At 36.8% G+C, this 20,212-nt stretch overlaps 1 protein-coding gene across 1 annotated transcript in view; it reads right to left on the bottom strand.

The window, feature by feature from the left end:
* Window positions 1-20,212, bottom strand: part of ova (ovaries absent) — a 132,239-nt gene that overhangs the window by 78,183 nt on the left and 33,844 nt on the right. The window contains exons 2-4 of the mRNA XM_068384390.1: window positions 19,868-20,191; window positions 18,413-18,571; window positions 15,497-15,679 (exon numbers count right to left, since the gene is read on the bottom strand). Coding sequence (XP_068240491.1) covers window positions 15,497-15,679; window positions 18,413-18,571; window positions 19,868-19,984 — 459 coding nt within the window. The 5' untranslated portion in view covers window positions 19,985-20,191. The remainder of the gene's footprint in view (window positions 1-15,496; window positions 15,680-18,412; window positions 18,572-19,867; window positions 20,192-20,212) is intronic.

Genomic DNA, 20,212 nt, shown 5'->3' with positions numbered 1-20,212 from the left:
GCAAGAGAACACAGTCTCCTGGTTAATATTGCAGTAACGTGTTCGCCTAGCATTTGCATGGCAACAGATCGATCGCACGCCGGGACCATGAATTTAAGCTGTTTACTGGGGAGGCCACTGATGTGGTTGGGCACCACAGTGGGGTATTGGACTTGCCCGGCTGATGTTCTAGGATCTATTCTGATGAAATTGGAACTGAAACCAGACACTTTTACCTTTAACTAAATAATTCATCATCACAAATCCATCGAGACCAGGTGGCAATACTACACCTAATCCTTCTATGACCTAGTTCAGCAACTCTTTCGGTGACCCTGCTCCTGAAATATACAAGCAGACACAGAGAGGTGCTCTGATGCCGTAAGGTCACCACTTCTTCTTTATAATAATAATAATAATAATAATAATAATAATATAAAAAGGGTGCTATAATACATGTCTATTTATCTATGCACATGTAAGGGAATAGGCGAAGGTTATTACCAAGATTTCTTTTGAAAGTGAAACCAAGGAATTTTAGTTACTGTATTATGTATGTGCATATATATATATATATATATATACCAATAAAATTATCCTCAATCTAATTTACAGTAGATTCCTGAATTTGGCCGAATATCGTCGTTTGGGTCCTGGAGGCTATTCATCACCCCGTTGCAGCTGAAGGTGAATCCCGCAGTTGCATTACGAAGTTGAAAGTTGAAATAGATTGAACAGGAAAACTACAGAGAAAACATACATGTGTAGCTAATGGCCTAACAGACGCTGTAGGGAACAGCAGGAAATGCCTACAGAAGCCCGTAATTTAATCATGTCGAAAGGGGAGAACTTCTGAAGCAAAGAAAAATCAACCCGTAGGTTGTGGTGGCCGATGTGGTACGTCCCTGACTGATGAACACCAGACAGCGGTTCGATTCCCACTTAAAGTCGTTAGTTGCTTTGGTCGCTGCAACCGCACCATCCTTGAGAACTATGGAGGGGTATTTGTGGGAGCTTATAGCTCTATCTGCTGAATCATCAGGAGCCATTGACTGGCCCTCCTTAGTCCTAGCTTGGGTGGAGAGGGGGGGGGGGGACTTGGGCGCTGATCAAATGTATACATGGTCAATCTATAGGGCATTGCTCTTTGTCCCTTGCCTCGGCCATTCATGAGTGGCCTTTAAACCTTTATAGTTAAATCAGTACATACAGGTAATTAGATACTATTTCTAATCACGAAACCAAAATAAATGTTTTTCATGAGAGAGAGAGAGAGAGAGAGAGAGAGAGAGAGAGAATCCTTATCTAAGCTTTAATGATTATGACTAACGCGAAAGAGAGAGAGAGAATCTTTATCTAAGCTTTAATGATTACGATTAACGAGAGAGAGAGAGAGAGAGAGAGAGAGAGAGAGAGAGAGAATGAATTACCACTACTGTCTCTAAAGTTTCCGATCAAAATAACATTTTCTTTACAGTAACACTTTCCCAGCATCCCACCTCCCATCTCCCCCAACAATTACCAGCATCACGAGTTGGTTGAATCCATCGATGTTCATGACATTAAAACGCCGGATATTACCGCAGAATATCGCTTTTTTCTGTAGTGTGAACGTGACTATCGATCTGCTACTAAATAAAATATATAGATGCATGAGGCGGCTGTGTTCTTCGGGGCGGTAATTTGGCTAAAGATTGCCACTTGGGTGCGAACGAAAGTTTTGGGATGAAACATTACGACTATAAATGGAAGGACACCATTAATTTAAAAGGGGGTGAGGAAGTTGATTCACTCTGGTGATCTTTAGGATGGTATTTCAAGTTTGCAGTATTGATTTCTACATATTACTCGTTACTCACTTGTTTTCTTAATTTTCGTACATATATTTCCGGTATGAGAAGACTTTAAAAAAAAAATCTGTATGATCAAAGAAGGACGTTCAAGAAGAATTAAAGAAAACTATAATCTTTGTTTTTCTAATTTAGCTATTGAAGTAAGATGAAAAATTGAAATTAAAGAATTGATATTGCTGTAATACTTGCAGTTTTTTTTTTTTCTTTTCTTTTATCGCCAGGTATAAAGGGTATTTCATGTTAAAGATTACAGCAATATCAACAATAATTTACATTTAATTGGTATTTTTACCCCTAGTTAATATAACAAAAAAAATAAATAAATAAAATTAAAGAGTATTTTTAAATCCTGCTCAAGAAAGATTTCTGTGACACCATAGAAAAAAAAAAAACATTTAATAAATGAGTAACATCCAGAAGTGAATACTACAAACTGCAGTAACTATTTGAAACACCATTGCTATAAACGTCCGTCATGTATCCAAAACGACACTGACTAAGACTGACATCAAATGATATAAGAACACCATGCAGTCAGTCAGTCAGTCTACTTGGGCACGTGACTCATAAATCAATCATTACCATCAATTTTCCATGTCCCCCATTAACATTATTATCATTATCATTCTAAGACACCAAATTCGTCACAATTCTACTCCATTTAGATTTAATCCATATTTTTCATATCAAATTAATTTTGGTAAATTCAAGAAAGGCAAAGATAAATGTGGAAAGCCACACAGGAAGAAACTGAAGGGGAAGGGAAGACAACAAAGAGATAAAAAGGGGAAAAGTTGAATAGTTATTCATCGACAATGAGACAGATATGTAATAAAGAGGAGCGATAAACCATTCTCATTCTTGTCTCAATTTTCTTCTTACCCACCATTATCGCTACGTTAAGAGGTCGGTTGCCTGATGCGCCCTCTCAAATGCATCCTCTTCCACCAACCCTCTTCTCTCCATATCATCCTTCAACTTATCTCGCCATCTACTTCTCTGGCTCCCTCCCCACCATCCACTCTCACCACGTGTCCAGACCACGCCAGTTGTGACTCTTTCATCACCTCACTAATCTTTACTATGCCAACCATTCTTCTAATTACATAATTTGTCCCATCTTTCAAGCATTGATATTCCCATAACCCCCATCACCATTCTCATTTCTGGCCTCTAAAGCTTTTCTTCCACTCTTCGTCTCAATGCAGTATTGCAAAACGCAGGAAAGCCTTTTTTTTTTTTTTTTACATAATTACACATGTTTGAACCCACATAAATGTCATTACAGATGTTAAAATAATTGAATGAGTCGATTCCTTCAAGGATTTGGGTGAAAATATAATAGAGGTAGGATGAGAGAAGAAAAGAGACAGAATATTGTAAGCAAAGCCAAGGATATCTACTTAAATGTGGGGGGTGGGGGGGGGGTGTCACTGACCTTCAGGTACACCCGCACAGGTCTGCCTGCATAAGTCTGTTAGTGAGAACAACTTTGCAATTTTTGGGGGGTGGGCTACGCAGGAGACCTGAACAAACAGTCCTAAATCGATATGCCCGGCAGATCTGTACAGGTATACGTAAAGGTTAATGGACTCCTTAAGGTGGAGTGTTGAATCAAGCTCCCCGTTAAAAAAAAAAAAAATATGACTGTTGAATCCGAATGAGACTGAACCCTTGTACCGGTTAACGTGACTTTTTAGCATATTCTGTGTCATAAAGTAAGGCTGATATATGGAAGGTTAGTAAGTGATGAAATGCGTGCCGCTATTTCGAGATGGTCTGGTCATTTGGAGAGACTGGCGAAACGTATCGAGGGGATTTTTTAAATAATCTTCCTATTAAGGAAGATAAGAAAGAGGCAGCAGCTTGTTCAGGCTGGTTTAACGTACTGTTGATGACTCATCTTTGCGTAAGTATAGAGTAAAAATTTATTAGGAAAGTTTCTGTGGATGGAATTGGTGGTTGTGACTATTGCAATTTTTTTTATCCACGGCTACCAATTGTGTCAAATGCTGATATATATATATATATATATATATATGCATAAAAATCACAGGGGAACGTGATACTCAGATACAAGATAACCACAAGGTAAATGAAATAAAAAATAGGAATAAGTCCAAACTATTAATATATATATATATATATATATACATATATATATATATACTATATATATACACATATATATATATATATATATATACTGTATACACATTTGTGTGTGAGAGAGAGAGAGAGAGAGAGAGAGGGGGGGCGTAAACAAATATGAAGTTAGGGAAATAACCAAGAAAAAATAACTTGCCCTTGAAGGAACTTTTCTGTTTGATAAAGCACTATTCATAATTTTAAACTTTATAGTTTGAATATATTACACCCAAAAGCAGCGACACCACTAAAAGGGACGGCGATACAGGGAAAAGTAGACAGTAAGCGCACACCTTCAAGACGTCACGTACCATCCTGTATACTGTACAAGTACAACGACGTATACAGGGACCTGCGATGAGAAGGATCATCCGTATGCTGGATGCAGGAGAACTTAATGGGCTATTTTGGTAATTAGGAAATTATCGTAGATACAAACAAACTATTTGGATAGCTATTCCATTCGCAAGGATTAAACTACTCAAAACAAAGACTTACTCGGAAGAGTTTTTTGTCAATAAGAAAACCTTGAATCGTGATACTATAAAACCACATATTCTTCAAGGAGAAACTTTGTGGTTAGAAGTAACTAACTAATTAAAGGGGGTGGCTTTCAAGTGGCATTAGAATGACAAAGCATAAGGAAAGAAAGTAAATTGCGTCCCATGACCTACAAAACCTGTTGGGAAATGGGGGTCATGAGGGAGGAGGAGGAGGAGGAAGGGGGGAGGAGGAGGAGGAGGGGGGGGGGGAGGAGGAGGAGGAGTGTAAATCAAGTCTTGAATTACTTTTTCAAACGTAACGGCCGACGGAAAGGGGAAACCAAAAGACCATCATCATCATCTCTGCGAACTCAGTCAAAATAAAAAGTTTAAGATTACGATTAAGCGTAGAGTAGAGCTCATCTTTTGATGGAACCAAGGCTCAACTTCTGATGGAACAGAGGCTAAAATTTTTTATGGAACAGAGGCTCAACTTTTGAACGAATCAAGGTTCAACTTTTGATGGAACCGATATACCATGCATCATATTTTGCCTTTTCTGAATAACACGAACATTATAATACCGTTAAAAATGTCTATCTTATCGTGCAAGGGCTTGAAACACTATTCTCTCTAAAATAAGGGTCACGGAAAATTGCCAAACGCGAACTTACAATTTGAGTAACCTTGGCCGCTCATTGAAAACACTTTCCGGAATCGTGAACCAATCTCACCGGCTCAAACCTAGCACCGGGTTTACACGATCGAATGCGGTTCGACAGACAGGTGTTTGAAGTGATGTTCGAACGTGTGATCAGGGTATTTGGTTGTCGAACACGTTTGTCAAGCGGTTCGAAATAAGTCTATTCTCGCCTGACTTTTGTGGGCGGTGATTCATTGTCCACAAACCTTAGGCATTTTGTGACTGACGCCACTTCTTCGAACCGTTTGACAAGCAGGTTCGACAACCGGGTTCGACGAGCCGTTCGATCGTGTAAATCCCGCTCAAGAGATGAAAGCTACACTAAAGCAGCCAAACGTCTTTTTACTAAAAGGGAAGGTCCCAAAAATAATTAGATCTGATTCTTCCTAAGATGTAACATGTAAAAACTTCTACATCATCCTCTTTAAATAAAGAATAGTATATATATATATATATATATATACATATAGCGATAGATAGATAAATATATATAAATATATATATATATATATATATATATGAGTGAGTAGCCATACCAGGTGAAAGGGAGAGTCTAGGACGTTAATCCTCAGCGAAACAATAACCAAACCAAGGACTATTTCCTCCTACGACAATTGACCCCCGATAAATATTGACTATAATAACGCAAAAATCGTTACTTTTTTATATCTTTTTAGAGCATATGAATCTTTTCTTAAAACCCAGGATTGCAAATGCAAAGCATAGCATTGGTCTTCAGACGCAACATTCACGAGTTCCCCAAAATATTTACACAACTATGCATAATTCACGCATGCTTCATGAACGTTCGGTGCCAACGATTTATAAAGGAGCATTGAAAATGACCCTGATAATTCCAATAGCAAATAACAAATACACAATGATGTAAAGATAAGCTCAGGTAGTGGGTTATTCAAGGCACCAGCCACCCGTTGAGATACTACCGCTAGAGAGTTATCGGGTCCTTTGACCGGCCAGTCAGTATTACATTAGATCCTCTCTGGTTACGGTTCACTATCCCTTTGCCTACACATACACGGAATAGTCTGGCACATTCTTTACAGATTCTCCTCTGTCCTCATACACCTGACAACACTGAGATTACCAAACAATACTTCTTTGTTCACGGGGTTAACTACCGCACTGTAATTGCTCAGTGGTTACTCTCCTCTTGGTATGGATAGAAGAGACTCTTTAGCTTTGATAAGCAGCTCTTCTAGGAGAAGGATACTCCAAACTCAAACCATTATTCTCTAGTCTTGGGGTATGTGTCATAGCCTTTGTACCATTGTCTTGAGGGGGAGTTGTCTTGCTAGAGGGTACAATCGGGCACACTATTTCCACTTGTTTTGTTGAAGTTTTCATAGTTTATATATGAAATATTTATTTCAATGTTATTGTTCTTAAATACTTTATTTTTCCTTGTTTCCTTTCCTCACTGGGCTATTTTCTGTTAAAAATCCTCTCAGACTAAAATAATTACAATCTTTTGTTTTTAAAGAAGCCTTTACGAATAACACCTACCGACATATTTTGCATTAAAATAAAATAATAGTAATTAAAATGAATAACCTATACAATATAATCTCCCAATAAAATGAAAAGTAAGTCTCTCTCTCTCTCTCTCTCTCTCTCTCTCTCTCTCTCTCTCTATATATATATATATATATATACATATATATATTATATATATATATTATTTGCCGGTCAAGATCAATTGCATTGCATTCGTATAACTACATGGTCTCTCCCAGTCCTTCGGGTAGGGGGAGAGGGAGTAGTCATACCCTGGAGAGAGGGGTTGTAGTTAGGAAAGGGGGGAGATGGTGGAATAGGTAAAATTTGCGTGCGAGCGTGCATACCCATCTAAATATTAAGCCATCATGTTTTACGGGTCACGTACACTGGTTTCATAAAAAAGAAAAAAACCCAATAGCTGCTTTTGACTCCTTTTCCTAAGGCAATCCCTCTAGTTACACTATGAGGTAAAAATGCTAAGATTATGTTGGAAGGCAAGACGGAAGAAGAGAAGTATTGAATGTAAAGATGATGATGATAAGTTAAATGCAGCTAGGGGCCGAAGGAACGCTGCAAAGGCCCACTCTAAGGCCTTAGGCCGGGAGCACACTAGCGACTCTGTGGCGCCACAAAGCCACAGCATCGTGTGGCGGGGATGTGGTCTCCCAAAGTAGGTTTCCATTGTTTTCAAAGCCACGCCACGCCTGTGGCGGGGATGAGCGACAGAGAGCCACAGTCGCTAGTTTGCGCGGCAAAACTTGAAAACAATGGAAACCTACGGGAGACCACATCCCCGCCACACGATGCTGTGGCTTTGTGGTGCCACAGAGTCGCTAGTGTGCTCCCGGCCTAAGTGTACAGACAAAGGTACACCGATGACATCAACATCCCATCCCCCTTCCGGAATATTTCCCTGAGACAAAAAGTTAAACCCCCCCCCCCCACCCATGGGAGGATTTCCCTGGGATAGTAACAAGTTATTGGGTCCTTTCACCCTCCCCAAGACACAGTGTCATACCGATAGGATTATAAAATTTAGACCTCAAGCTAAGCACTGGGGCATCAAAGGCCATTCTGCGTTGTATAATGCAAATTAATCAACCATACCCATACACCCACACCATTTGGTATCACTTCAACCTATAAAACCAATCACACCATTTGGCAACTTATAAAAAACAGCCACACCGCTTTCGTAAGATAACATACGAGACAAACCTTTTTAATCCAATTACACGTTTCAGTAATACCATACTCAATGTTGTATTACCAAATGTACCTATGAATGCATTGCGTCACTCAAAATATGCTGCTAAAAAGGTAAAAATCACTGTCGGTATCTTCAAAGATGCGAGGTAAACCTTAATACCACAATTAAAATAGAAAAAAATTCAAATCGAATATCATCTGGTAAACAACATTTGTAAGTTTAAGACAAATTCTTTCCCTATATTATACACCAATTATATTAAATATATATATAGTATATATATATATATATATATATGGTATTTTTATTATCTAAAGGATCAATTTCATTATTTTACCTCATGATAAATTTCAACTCTACTTGTCTATATCTTCTATAGCAAAAATAAAACACTACGTTATCTTAGTTGAGAACAATTTCAACTTTCGTTTAAAAATAATTAAACATAAAAGGTTATGAAAGTGTTCAGAGTTCTCTCTTGCTTGAAGGTACACTCGAGCACACTATTCTATCTAGTTTCTTAAGCTTTTTTTTTAAATCTATATATGAAATATCTAATGGGTTCACTGTTCTTGAAATATTTAATTTGGTCATTATTTCACTAGTGGTTTACTTTCTTGTTTCTTATCCTCAGTGGGCTATTTTTCCCGTTGGACCCCTTGGACTTATAGTATCCTACTTTTCTAAATAAGGTTGTAGCTTAGCTTGTAATAATAATAATAATAATCATAAAAATAATAAAAATTTATTTCTGTTTGTTATTGGTACATGTGGATAATAATAAAGATAATAATAATAATAATAATAATAATAATAATAATAATAATAATAATAAATAATCATAAAAATAATAAAAATTTATTTCTGTTTGTCATTGGTACATGTGGATAACAATATAATAATAATATAATAATAATATAATAATAACTAATAATAAAAATAAATATTTTTTTTTTTTGTTATCGGTACATGTGGTTGATGATGATGATGATAATAAAAAAAACTTTATATTTCAAACTTTGTAGAACTTTCCCAAAGGAGAGCCTTTTAAAATGCATGAATTAATTTTTCATGGTAATTAATATTTCACTTTCTTTTATGTTCAATTGTTAAAATTTTCTTTCAATTTCAACCTTGAAAATTTTCTCTAACTAAAAGGTAAAATTTTTTAAATCACAAACTTGAAACTTTTCTTGAATTTATATGAATTTCAAACGTAAATTTGTTTTCTTGAATGCCAAACTTGAAAATCTTTAATTTATATTAATTTCAAACGTAAATTGTTTCCTAGAATGCCAAACTTGAAAATTTTCTTGAATTTCAAACAAGCAACTTTTCATCACGCTACAAACTTTACAATAACAGTAAATCAATCGATACATAAGAATGTTCTTTATAACCGAATAATTTCTTTAAAAGTTGATTCTTAAATACTTCGTCTTTACACGGTTTTATTTTCATTATAAATTTATTCAAATAACAAAACATGTAAACGATTGCCAATTTCATACTAAGAAACATTCAAAACTAATTAAAAGATGGCTTCAAACTGTTGGAACCTAGATATATGTCTACTTTAGGCTCCAGAGCCTTTAAATATGCGGCCCCGAGACTATATAATAAGCTCCCACGAAACATCCGAATGATTGAAGACATTAAGGCTTTCAAGAGGAAACTGAAGACTTTCTTATTTCATGAGTCTTTTGACAGTGACAATTTAACAGTAAATGAACAATATGTGATATGAAATATTAAATACTCTGAACGAACAAGGTAAAACGACAGTGGAGGTCCCATAGAGAGTGGGGTTCCCCTGCTGTATGTGACCAGAAAAGCAGCCATCAAAGTAAGTAAAATGTGTTTCGGTGTATTGCCTTCGCAATACAATCACTACAGTAACACAGGCTGTACCAGTAATCAAGCTATTCTTCAAATCAAAACTAGGCTAAGAACGTCGTAAACTGTGGCTATGTAAATATATAATCTGTGGGTTATAAAACTATTCAAATTCGAGAATTGATAAATGGGAAATATTTGGACATACAAGCACTATCGGAAACATGGTTAAATAACTTGGAAAAGGCTAAGATCACTGAAATCACACACACACACACACACCCTTTCACAAACATTGCACATTCCGAGAGAGGGTAGGTCTGGAGGGGGTGTCGGGCTCTTTCATTCATAAAAGTTACTCAAATCTCAAAACGTTAAAACGAACTAGTGTAAAGCTTTGAATATATAGAAATGAATTTTTAAATTTAAAATCAATTTTTGAACAATTTCCAGTATAACTTAATTCAGCCGAGCTGACACAGATGTGATCGGCTGAATTAAGTCATACAGGATATGTGTGAGACAAACTTTACGCAAAGAAAGAAAAAAAAATCATGATAACAGTTCACAAACCTCCGAGAACAAATGCCAGTATTTTTCAAGAATTCAATGAACTAATTTTCATGATTCTCGTGGAGAAAAATTAATTAGTTACTTGTAGAGACTTCAAACTTTTGGATAGATGACGCATCAAATCCTGATGCTTTAGCATTTAGTAAGCTATTGGAATCATAACAGTTGATAAATAATGTCGACTATGCAACTACTTTAACAGAACGAACATGATAAAATGACAGTGGAGGTCCTGTAGAGAGTGGGGTTCCCCTGCTGTGGAAAAACAGCAGTAAAAAAAAAAAAAATAAATAAATAAATAAAAAAAAAAAAGTATGCACCTGACAGTCTATAGAGATAAGGAACAATAATAATGGCTGAATTGGTGGAATTTACTTCAGGAAAGCATGGCATAATTTGTTCTATATAGGTCATGCTATTGATAGAGGCAAGCAGTACACCCCCTTGTACTTTTTGTAAAATCTAACATATAGATAATAACCGTCCTATAGCCATTCAATCCAGAGTTGGTATGGCAGTATCAATTTACATTTCAACTGTTTACATAATATCCTGTTCATTAACATTAGTAAAGTGATAAGACTCGTGATCGAGCCAAGCGAATAGAGGAAAATAGTCCTCAGAAAAAAATCGTTATAAATTAATATGTAAAATAATGTCTCCTCTCTAAAATAATGATAATGATGATAAGTATCTCGCAAGATCCCTATGACGAGCTTAACATTGACGAATTCTTAAAAAAAAAAAAAAAGTTGAATAAAATTGTCTATACATAAATTACTGCAAAGTGTAAATACGAGGTGGCGTGTGTACAAAATACAAAACCTAATTTAGACTAAAAGCGTGCGTTGGATAAGAAAAAAAACGTTATGTAAAACCTTGCACAGACGGTAAGACGCACGATGCAACACGAGGACACAGCAGAGTCCAACGGGAACGGGCAGCAACTCCTCCTCCCCATTGCAAGGACACCAGCGAGCAGATCTTTCCCACGGTTCTTCCCGCCGTAAAAGTCTCCGAGGACGGCGTTGATCCCGCTTCTGTAGCGATTGCCGAAACGGCCACCAGCAGACCGGCGGGCTCCTCGAATCTCCCTTCTGAAGCTGCCATGATTGGAGGCATGGGAAAACCTCGTCCGATTGCGAGCGCTGCCTTGGATTCTCTTCGGGCGAACCACAAGCTTCCGCCAACGGACAAACAGGTGTGTCGAAGTTACTGACGCCCTCGAGATGGTTCCCCCTATGGCCTGGAGGCCTTGTTGCCTTCGCGACATGGAGAGACGTCCCTCTGTGGCGGGATGGAACCTTCTAGGACAACGAGACACGGTGCACGACAGCCTAGGCACGGCTAAGGACACCAGATTTATCCCGTGCCGATGAGGGATGACGATGACCACGTTGAAAAACGCGCGCGATTCGAAGTTCACCGGCGGGGGAGCAATCCTGGCCAGTTCAGGGGGACGAAAAGGGGCCGAGAGAGGGAGAAGCACTCTCCCCCTCAAGCGGCAACCAGTAATCAAAAGGACCCTGACCACACCGAAGCTCCCTCCTGTATAAATGCCTCCGCAGATATAGTAAGTCGGCGTAAAAACGCTGATTTTGCACATACTCAACCAAGGCGAAAGTTGTCCGCTTTGCATGTGGGAAAAATAGGAGCAGAGAGAGAAGCGGTAGGTGCAAGGAGCACCAGCAACCCCATCACCACGCACCTCCACAGACGGCATGGCTAGTGAGTGCAGAGGGAGAGAGGGAGAGCGAGAGAGAGCCGCAAGAAAACGTGAACTATAAAAGTTGACTGGCCAATGTGTTCTGAGCCACCATCGACGGCGTGTCCAACCGACTACAGAGAGGAAGCGAGCCCGGTTTCTCCCTTAATACTCGCCATCATCACCCTGCAACTCCCTCTCTCCCTCCCTCCCTCCATTACTCCCTTAATCTCCCCCTTTCTCCCACACCGCGCGTGTTGGTCATATACGCACTCACTACAGCGAACCAGTTGCGTAACAAACAGCTGGGATGAAACGTTCGCTCGTTGCTGTCCGTCCAAGTTACATGATTTCATTCTCCTTCGCTGGCTGGTCCGACTCGGGTTGACTGACGGAGGGAAGTCGGGGGGGGGGGGGGAGAGAGAGAGAGAGAGAGTCTCGTACACCGAATGAACAGTAGTCTCCTTTTTCAGTCTTCACTGGCATACAAACAACTCTGTCGTTCATTATTTCATTCATGCCGTATATCAGGGGAAGTGCCTCTTGCGTTGAGCGTTTACTTAGGGGCAAGGACAGGCATTCTCTCTCTCTCTCTCTCTCTCTCTCTCTCTCATTGGGTGGTTGATTCCAATCACAACAGGAAAATAACGGACATTAATAAATTATTAACAGTGCAAATACAAGTACACCATGCTATACCTAAACCGTGCATCTTCAGTGACTGCGTATAAAAGTTTGAAATTATCTCCCTTTATATATATATATATATATATATATTACGTATATATATGTGTGTATATATATATATATATATATATTACGTATATATATGTGTGTATATATATATATATATATATTACATTTATACATATGTACATATATATATATATATAAAATATATATATATATATATATATATGTGTGTGTGTGTGAGTGTGTGTGCGTGTGCGCGCGTTTGTGTCTGTATATATATAATATATATCTATTTCCGGTCATGCTCAACTCTCCTCGTCCTCTGTACCTTAGTTTTCCACTGTCTTGGGTTAAGAGTTCTATTGCTTGGGGTACACTTGGGCACACTATTCTATCTTATTTCTCTTCCTATTGTTTTGTTAACGTTTTTATAGTTTACATAGAAAATATCTATTTTAATGTTGCTACTGTTCATAAAATATTTTATTTTTCCTTGGTTTCCTTTCCTCTCTGGGCTATTTTCCCTGTTGGAGCCCCTGGGCTTACAGCATTCTGCTTTTCCAACAAGGGTTGTAGCTTAGCAACTACTACTACTACTACTACTACTACTACTAATAATAATAATAATAATAATAATAATAATAATAATATAACTCCCTGGCATGTAGTGAAGTAGTAGCTCACTTTACTAAAAAAAAAAAAAAAAAATTAAAAAAAAAAAAAAACGGGGGGGGGGCAATAAATTTTCATATCCACACACCTCAAATGTTAAACTGTGAAAATTCAATTTGATAAAATGCTTCAGTGCTGGTAACCAAACCAGGTGAATCAAACAGCTTCCGATTCCATTGTGCATTTTATTTCTTCTTCTTCTTTTTTCTTTTTTTTAATTCCATGAAAATACAATTCAACGTATGCTCATCGCTTATAGTGAAGACTGAATGACAATATCTCAAATATTACTATTATCATTTCCTTATTTCCTTTCCTCACTGGACTAATTTTCCCTCTTGGAGACCTTGGGCTTATAGCATCTTGCTTTTCCAACTCGGGTTGAAACTTAGATATTAATAATAACAATAACAACTAATAAAGATATGGAGAAGCCATAGACAGGAAGCTGCACCAAAATAAACTAATTATTATTATTATCATTATTATTATTACTCGCTAAGCTAAACCCTAGTTGGAAAAGCAGGATGCTATAAGCCCAAGGGCTCCAACAGGGAAAATATCCCAGTGAGGAGAGAAAACAAGAAAATAAGACAAGTAATTAACAATCAAATATATTTCATTAACAGTAACAACACTAAAATAAGTAGTAGTAGTAGTAGTAGTAGTAGTAGTAGTAGTAGTAGCTAAGCTACAACCTTAATAAGAAACAGGGGCTACGACGAGGAAAAAAATAGCCGAGAGGGGAAATAAACTACAAGAAAAATAATGAACAATCAAAATAAAATATTTCAAGAACAGTAACAACATTAAATTAAACACTTCATATACAGTACATTAAGCCAGTTTTTTTACACCAAAACTTTCCCAATATAATGGAAGCTGCAGCGTGATTAAATAAAACTAGTCGAAATAACGTACATTCCCATATACAGGACAGTTTTTCTCTATCCCGGACGTGCACGTGACCCTACTCATTTCCCGTTGTTGGTGAGAATTGGCCGACGCTAACTGCGTCATAAAGAACTTGATGGCAGATTTTATTATATGTGAGCTATCATTCTGCGCGTGTGTGTATATATATATCTATATATACTGTGTATATATATATATATATATATACATACATATATATATATATATATATACATACATATATATATATATATACATACACAATATATATATATATATATACACAATGTATATATATATATATATACACAATGTATATATATATATATACACAATGTATATATATATATATATATATATATTCATATTAAACATATGTATGCTTTAGTATGAAAGTGCAGTATGTAGATAAGCACACATGCTAACATATAAATACTACACGAGTAAAAAATTACGCAGGGAGCGTAGAATATTACCCCCCCCCCAAACAGCATACAGTAGACACCCATACAACCACACTGAACACATCTATTCTATTCATTATTTTGAACCGATAACCAACTCTCTCTCTCTCTCTCTCTCTCTCTCTCTCTCTCTCTCTCTCTCGATATTCCATCTAGCTAAAAACCCCTGAAAACAATATGCAACCCCACCTGGTACTCACAAGGTTCACTCAATTCAACCCCTCCCCCAATGAGCTCCACCCCATACAAAAAGTAATAACCTGGTCCTTCCTAATTCACCAAAACATCACCTTTATCAGTACCTACAATATTAGTATCATTACTTGCTAAGCTAAAACCCTAGTTGGAAAAGCGGGATGCTATTAGCCCAGGGGCTTTAACAGGAAAAATAGCCCAGTGAGGAAAGGAAACATGTGAAAATAAAATATTCTAGGAAGAGTAACATTAAAATAAATATCTAATATATAAAATATAAAAAATAACAAGAGGAGAAATTAGATGGAATAATGTGCACGAGTGTACCCTCAAGCAAGAGAACTCTAACCCAAAACAGTGGAAGACCATGGTACAGATGGTACGGCACTACCCAAGACTGGAGAACAATGGTTTGATTTTGGGAGTGTCCTTCTCCTAGAAGAGCTACTTACCATAGATAAAGAATCTCTTCTACCCTCACCAAGAGGAAAATAGCCACTGAACAATTACAATGTACTGACCAACTAAATAGAATACGTGTAGTACTCACCCTATTCTCGTTCCTGAAAGTCACCAGTAGTTTCCCGGTGGTGCCGTGGTACATGGACGTGGTGCCGTCCCGGTTGTCGTTGAACCGGTGCCCGGTCCGGGGCATGTCCTCCAAGAGGGAGGAGCAAAACTGCAGCAAGTAGTCGCAGCCGTGGAACGAGTAGCACCGGTGCACTAGGTCAACCTGGGTCAAAGGAAGACTAGGGGTTAGAAAGTGGAATTTGCATTTTTAGTAGTGGTAATATTAGTGAGTAGTGATAGCAGTATGAGTAGTAATAGTAATATTAGTAGGAGTAGTAGTCGATGACATTACATTATAATTGCATCATTAATAAAAAAAAAAAAAATTGCAGATTATGACCTTACATAGATTAATAATCTCTTACTTTTCACTGCAAAAATAAGACTTTAGCAAGCATATTCTCTTTTACATGTTCGGAAAGTAATGACATACAAAATATAATAATAATAATAATAATAATAATAATAATAATAATAATAATAATAATTGCTAGAATACTACACAATACTCTAAAAGTTTTATTCCAGCTGTGACCAAGTTGTGGAATAATCTTCCTAATCAGGTAGTTGAATCAGTGAAACTTCAAAAGTTCAAACTTGCAGCGAATGTTTTTATGTTGAACAGGTTGGCATAAGTCTCTCTATTGTTTATATATGAAATATCTGTTTTAATGTTGTTAATGTTTTTAAAATATAATAATTTAAGTCTCTCTATAGTTTATATATGAAATAATTGTTTCAATGTTGTTAATGTTTTTAAAATGTATTTTAATTGTTCATTACTTCTCATATCGTTTATTTATTTCCTTATTTCCTTTCCTCACTGGGCTATTTTTCCGTTGGAGCCCTTAGGCTTGTAGCATCTTGCTTTTACAACTTAAATAATAATAATAATAATAATAATAATAATAATAATAATAATACTGGTATACGATCACTGTTACAATCATCATTGATATAAAGATTAATACCAAGTATATTCATCTCTGTCACTGAACACGAGTGTGCCTGCATAAATCTTTATATAAAAAAGATTCAGTGAAAAAAAAACCCACTGAGATTCATCTCATAGGAAACAATCAATAGTTTAAAAGTCGAAACAACTTGCATAATCAATAAAGATTTCCCGGCGAGAACACTAAACGACACTGGTAACAGGCAGGCTAATACAATATGAAATGGGAGTTCTACGAGAGAGAGAGAGAGAGAGAGAGAGAGAGAGAGAATTTATATTCTTAAACTTATAGTTTTACAACACTAAATTTAGTGTGAGAGAGAGAGAGAGAGAGAGAGAGAGAGAGAGTTTATATTCTTAAACCTTTAGTTTTACAACACTATAAATTTAGTGAGAGAGAGAGAGAGAGAGAGAGAGAGAGAGAGTTTATATTCTTAAACCTATAGTTTTACAACACTAAATTTAGAGAGAGAGAGAGAGAGAGAGAGAGAGAGAGAGATTGAAATTCTTAAACCTTCAGTTTTACAATACTAGAAATTTAGTTTGAGAGAGAGAGAGAGAGAGAGAGAGAGAGATTGAAATTCTTAAACCTTCAGTTTTACAATACTATAAATTTAGATTCCGAGAGAGAGAAGAGAGAGAGAGAGAGAGAGAGAGAAATAGAAATTCTTAAACCTTTAGTTTTACAATACTATAAATTTAGATTCCGAGAGAGAGAGAGAGAGAGAGAGAGAGAGAGAGATTGAAATTCTTAAACCTTTAGTCTTACAATACTATAAATTTAGATTCCTAAAGAGAGGAGAGAGAGAGAGAGAGAGAGAGAGAGAGAGAGATTGAATTCTTAAACCTTTAGTTTTACAATACTAGAAATTTAGTTTCCTAAAAACGGGGAGAGAGAGAGAGAGAGAGGAGAGAGAGAGAGTTTGAAATTCTTAAACCTTTAGTTTTTAAAATACTAGAGAGAGAGAGAGAGAGAGAGAGAGAGAGAGAGAGAGAGTTGAAATTCTTAAACCTTTAGTTTTAAAATACTAGAAATAGAGAGAGAGAGAGAGAGAGAGAGAGAGAGAGAGAGAAGAGACTTATAAACATTATACTTCTATAGAACTATGGATTTCCAGATCTATAAAAACTCCAATAACCACCTAGGTAATTCCCCTCGCAAGGTCTTTATAGTTTCCAGCAAACAAGTTACGGAACACATCATAAAGAGCAAATAAAATGAGATCTCTCATGATAATGGGATATAAGGGCCTCGGAAATTACTGTTGAACCGGAGCACGGCAAAACGTTTGCACGTCTGATTGAACGTTTTGAGAATTCAAAAGAAGAAAAAAAAGGCGAGGCCATTTCAAGGGACTTATGACTGGACCAACCCATTTTCAAACTGTGCAAGAAAATGGTCGGAACATTTTCAGTTGTGCGAGAAAATGGTCGGAGCACTTTCAGCTGTGCAAGAAAATGGTCGGAGCACTTCAGCTGTGCAAGAAAATGGTCGGAGCACTTTCAGCTGTGCAAGAAAATGGTCGGAGCATTTACAGCTGTGCAAGAAATGGTCGGAGCATTTACAGCTGTGCAAGAAAATGGTCGGACAGCATTTTCAATTGTGCAAGAAAATGGTCGGAGTATTTTCAAACTCTACAAGAAAATGGTCAGAAAATTTTCAACTCTGCAAGAAAATGGTCAGAACATTTTTATCTGTGCAAGAAATGGTCCGAAAATTTTCAGCTGTGCAAGAAAATGGTCCGAGCATTTTCAAACCATGCAAGAAAATGGTCCGAGCATTTTTCAACCATGCAAGAAAATGGTCCAAGCATTTTCAACTGTGCAAGAAAATGGTTCGAACATTTCAACTGAGGCAAGAAAATGGTCAAAGCCATTTCCAGACCACAAAACAACCCTGTAAGAACCGGGACAGATTACCAAAAGAAACTCTGAACTTACCAGGGCTGCCATTTTAGCTGTAGGGGTACTTCCGGAGGGGCATGCGAAATGGAAGCTTCCGGGGCCACCATGCTGGCCTTGGTAGATGGGACCATGGCACGGGGTTCTCTCGCCCAGGCTGCATCGTACCATGAAGGGCACGAAGTCTTCAAGCTCATCCTACAAGGAAATAAAAGAAGGATTTTAAATGACCGGGCGGTAAGACTGGGAAAGGCTATTTTTCACTGGCAATAATGGGTATTACTAATCAATTTTCAAATAGGGACAGGGACATTGCTAAACTCCTGTGAAGATCTAATGATATATGGAGAGGTAACACAGATCCTTATCTTAACGAAATAAGTGCCTACAGGTTGTAAATTAGAAATTAAAACGTCGCAAAAACAAAAACATTAAATATCTTAGGAATTGACTAAAAGTTGAACTATCAAAATAATACCATTAAATGTCTTAGGATTTGATTAAAAGTTGAAATACCATAAAAATAAATTCACTAAATGTCTTAAGAATTGATTAAACATTGAAATATCACAAAAATAAAATCATTAAATGTCTTAGGAATTGATTAAACGTTTAAAATAATAAAAAACATCAAATGTCTTAGGAATTGATTAAACGTTGAAATATCACAAAAATAAATCATTAAATGTCCTAGGAATTGACTAAACATTGAAATATCAAAATAATAAAACGATTAAATGTCTTAGGAGTTGATTAAAAGTTGAAATATAACAAAAAAAACATCAAATGTCTTAGGAATTGATTAAACGTTGAAATATCACAAAAATAAAATCATAAATGTCTTAGGAATTGATTAAACGTTGAAATATCAAAAAAAAAAAATAAAATCATTAAATGTCTTTAGGATTTAATTCAGTTTTCATAATCGAGTTGCCAATAACATTACAACAGATTATACACCGTTCACGGCAGATTTAGGGGTATATTAATGTCTTTTAGGGAAGATCACTAGATTCTTTTTTCCATACCTACATTCAGTGAGAATGTATGAATAATTCATATGCGTTGAAACACAAAGACTATGAAAACTTTAGAAAAAAAAAACTATACAAGATAATACAGTCGAATAAACACAAGATTTACTATTTTTGTCGTAATTATTAAAACAGATCATGAAATCACATAAAAAAAACTCTGTAATATTTTAGAAATGATCAAAATAACTGCACAAACCCCATGATATATGAATAAATCTCATGAGTTAAAACGTAGCTGAAAGGTTGTGGAAAAAAATAGAGAACAAATAAAAACGAAAAAAACTATGAAAGACAGTACAGTAAAACAAGCACAAGATCTATTGACATTTAATGTCACATCTAAAAGATTATGAAATCACATGAAGAAAACGCTGCAATATTTTCGAAATGTTGATCAAATAAATTGCACAAATCCCACGATATAAAACAACAACCACACCGCTTGGCGTGTCCTTACTAGCTTCATATGTTGCAGGGACGAAGGATATCCCCGGGTGAAAAGCAAGGGTAGGTTGCACACCATCACCCCCGTTCCCGAGGACTCGACGTAATCCTGATTGCCGTGCTGATCCATTTCGAAGAGAGCAGACGACGGCTTCGTCTCCCAGGGACATTAAAATCTCGACGGCAGTTCTCTTCGTTGTCGTTGCGTCTCCCTGGGCAGCGACAAACACAATCTCTGGGGAAGGAGAGGATGTCTGCCGGTGCGTTCTGAATCCCCATCAGGCACTAATGACAGACATCTTGATCACAGCTGCATTTCAAGGCGGGGCCCTCTAACCTGTGGGCAAAAAAAAAGGAG

The sequence above is a fragment of the Palaemon carinicauda genome, chromosome 12, assembly GCF_036898095.1.
Source record: "Palaemon carinicauda isolate YSFRI2023 chromosome 12, ASM3689809v2, whole genome shotgun sequence".
Classification (NCBI taxonomy): Eukaryota; Metazoa; Arthropoda; class Malacostraca; order Decapoda; family Palaemonidae; genus Palaemon; species Palaemon carinicauda.
This window is presented reverse-complemented; position numbering and strand designations above follow the sequence as displayed.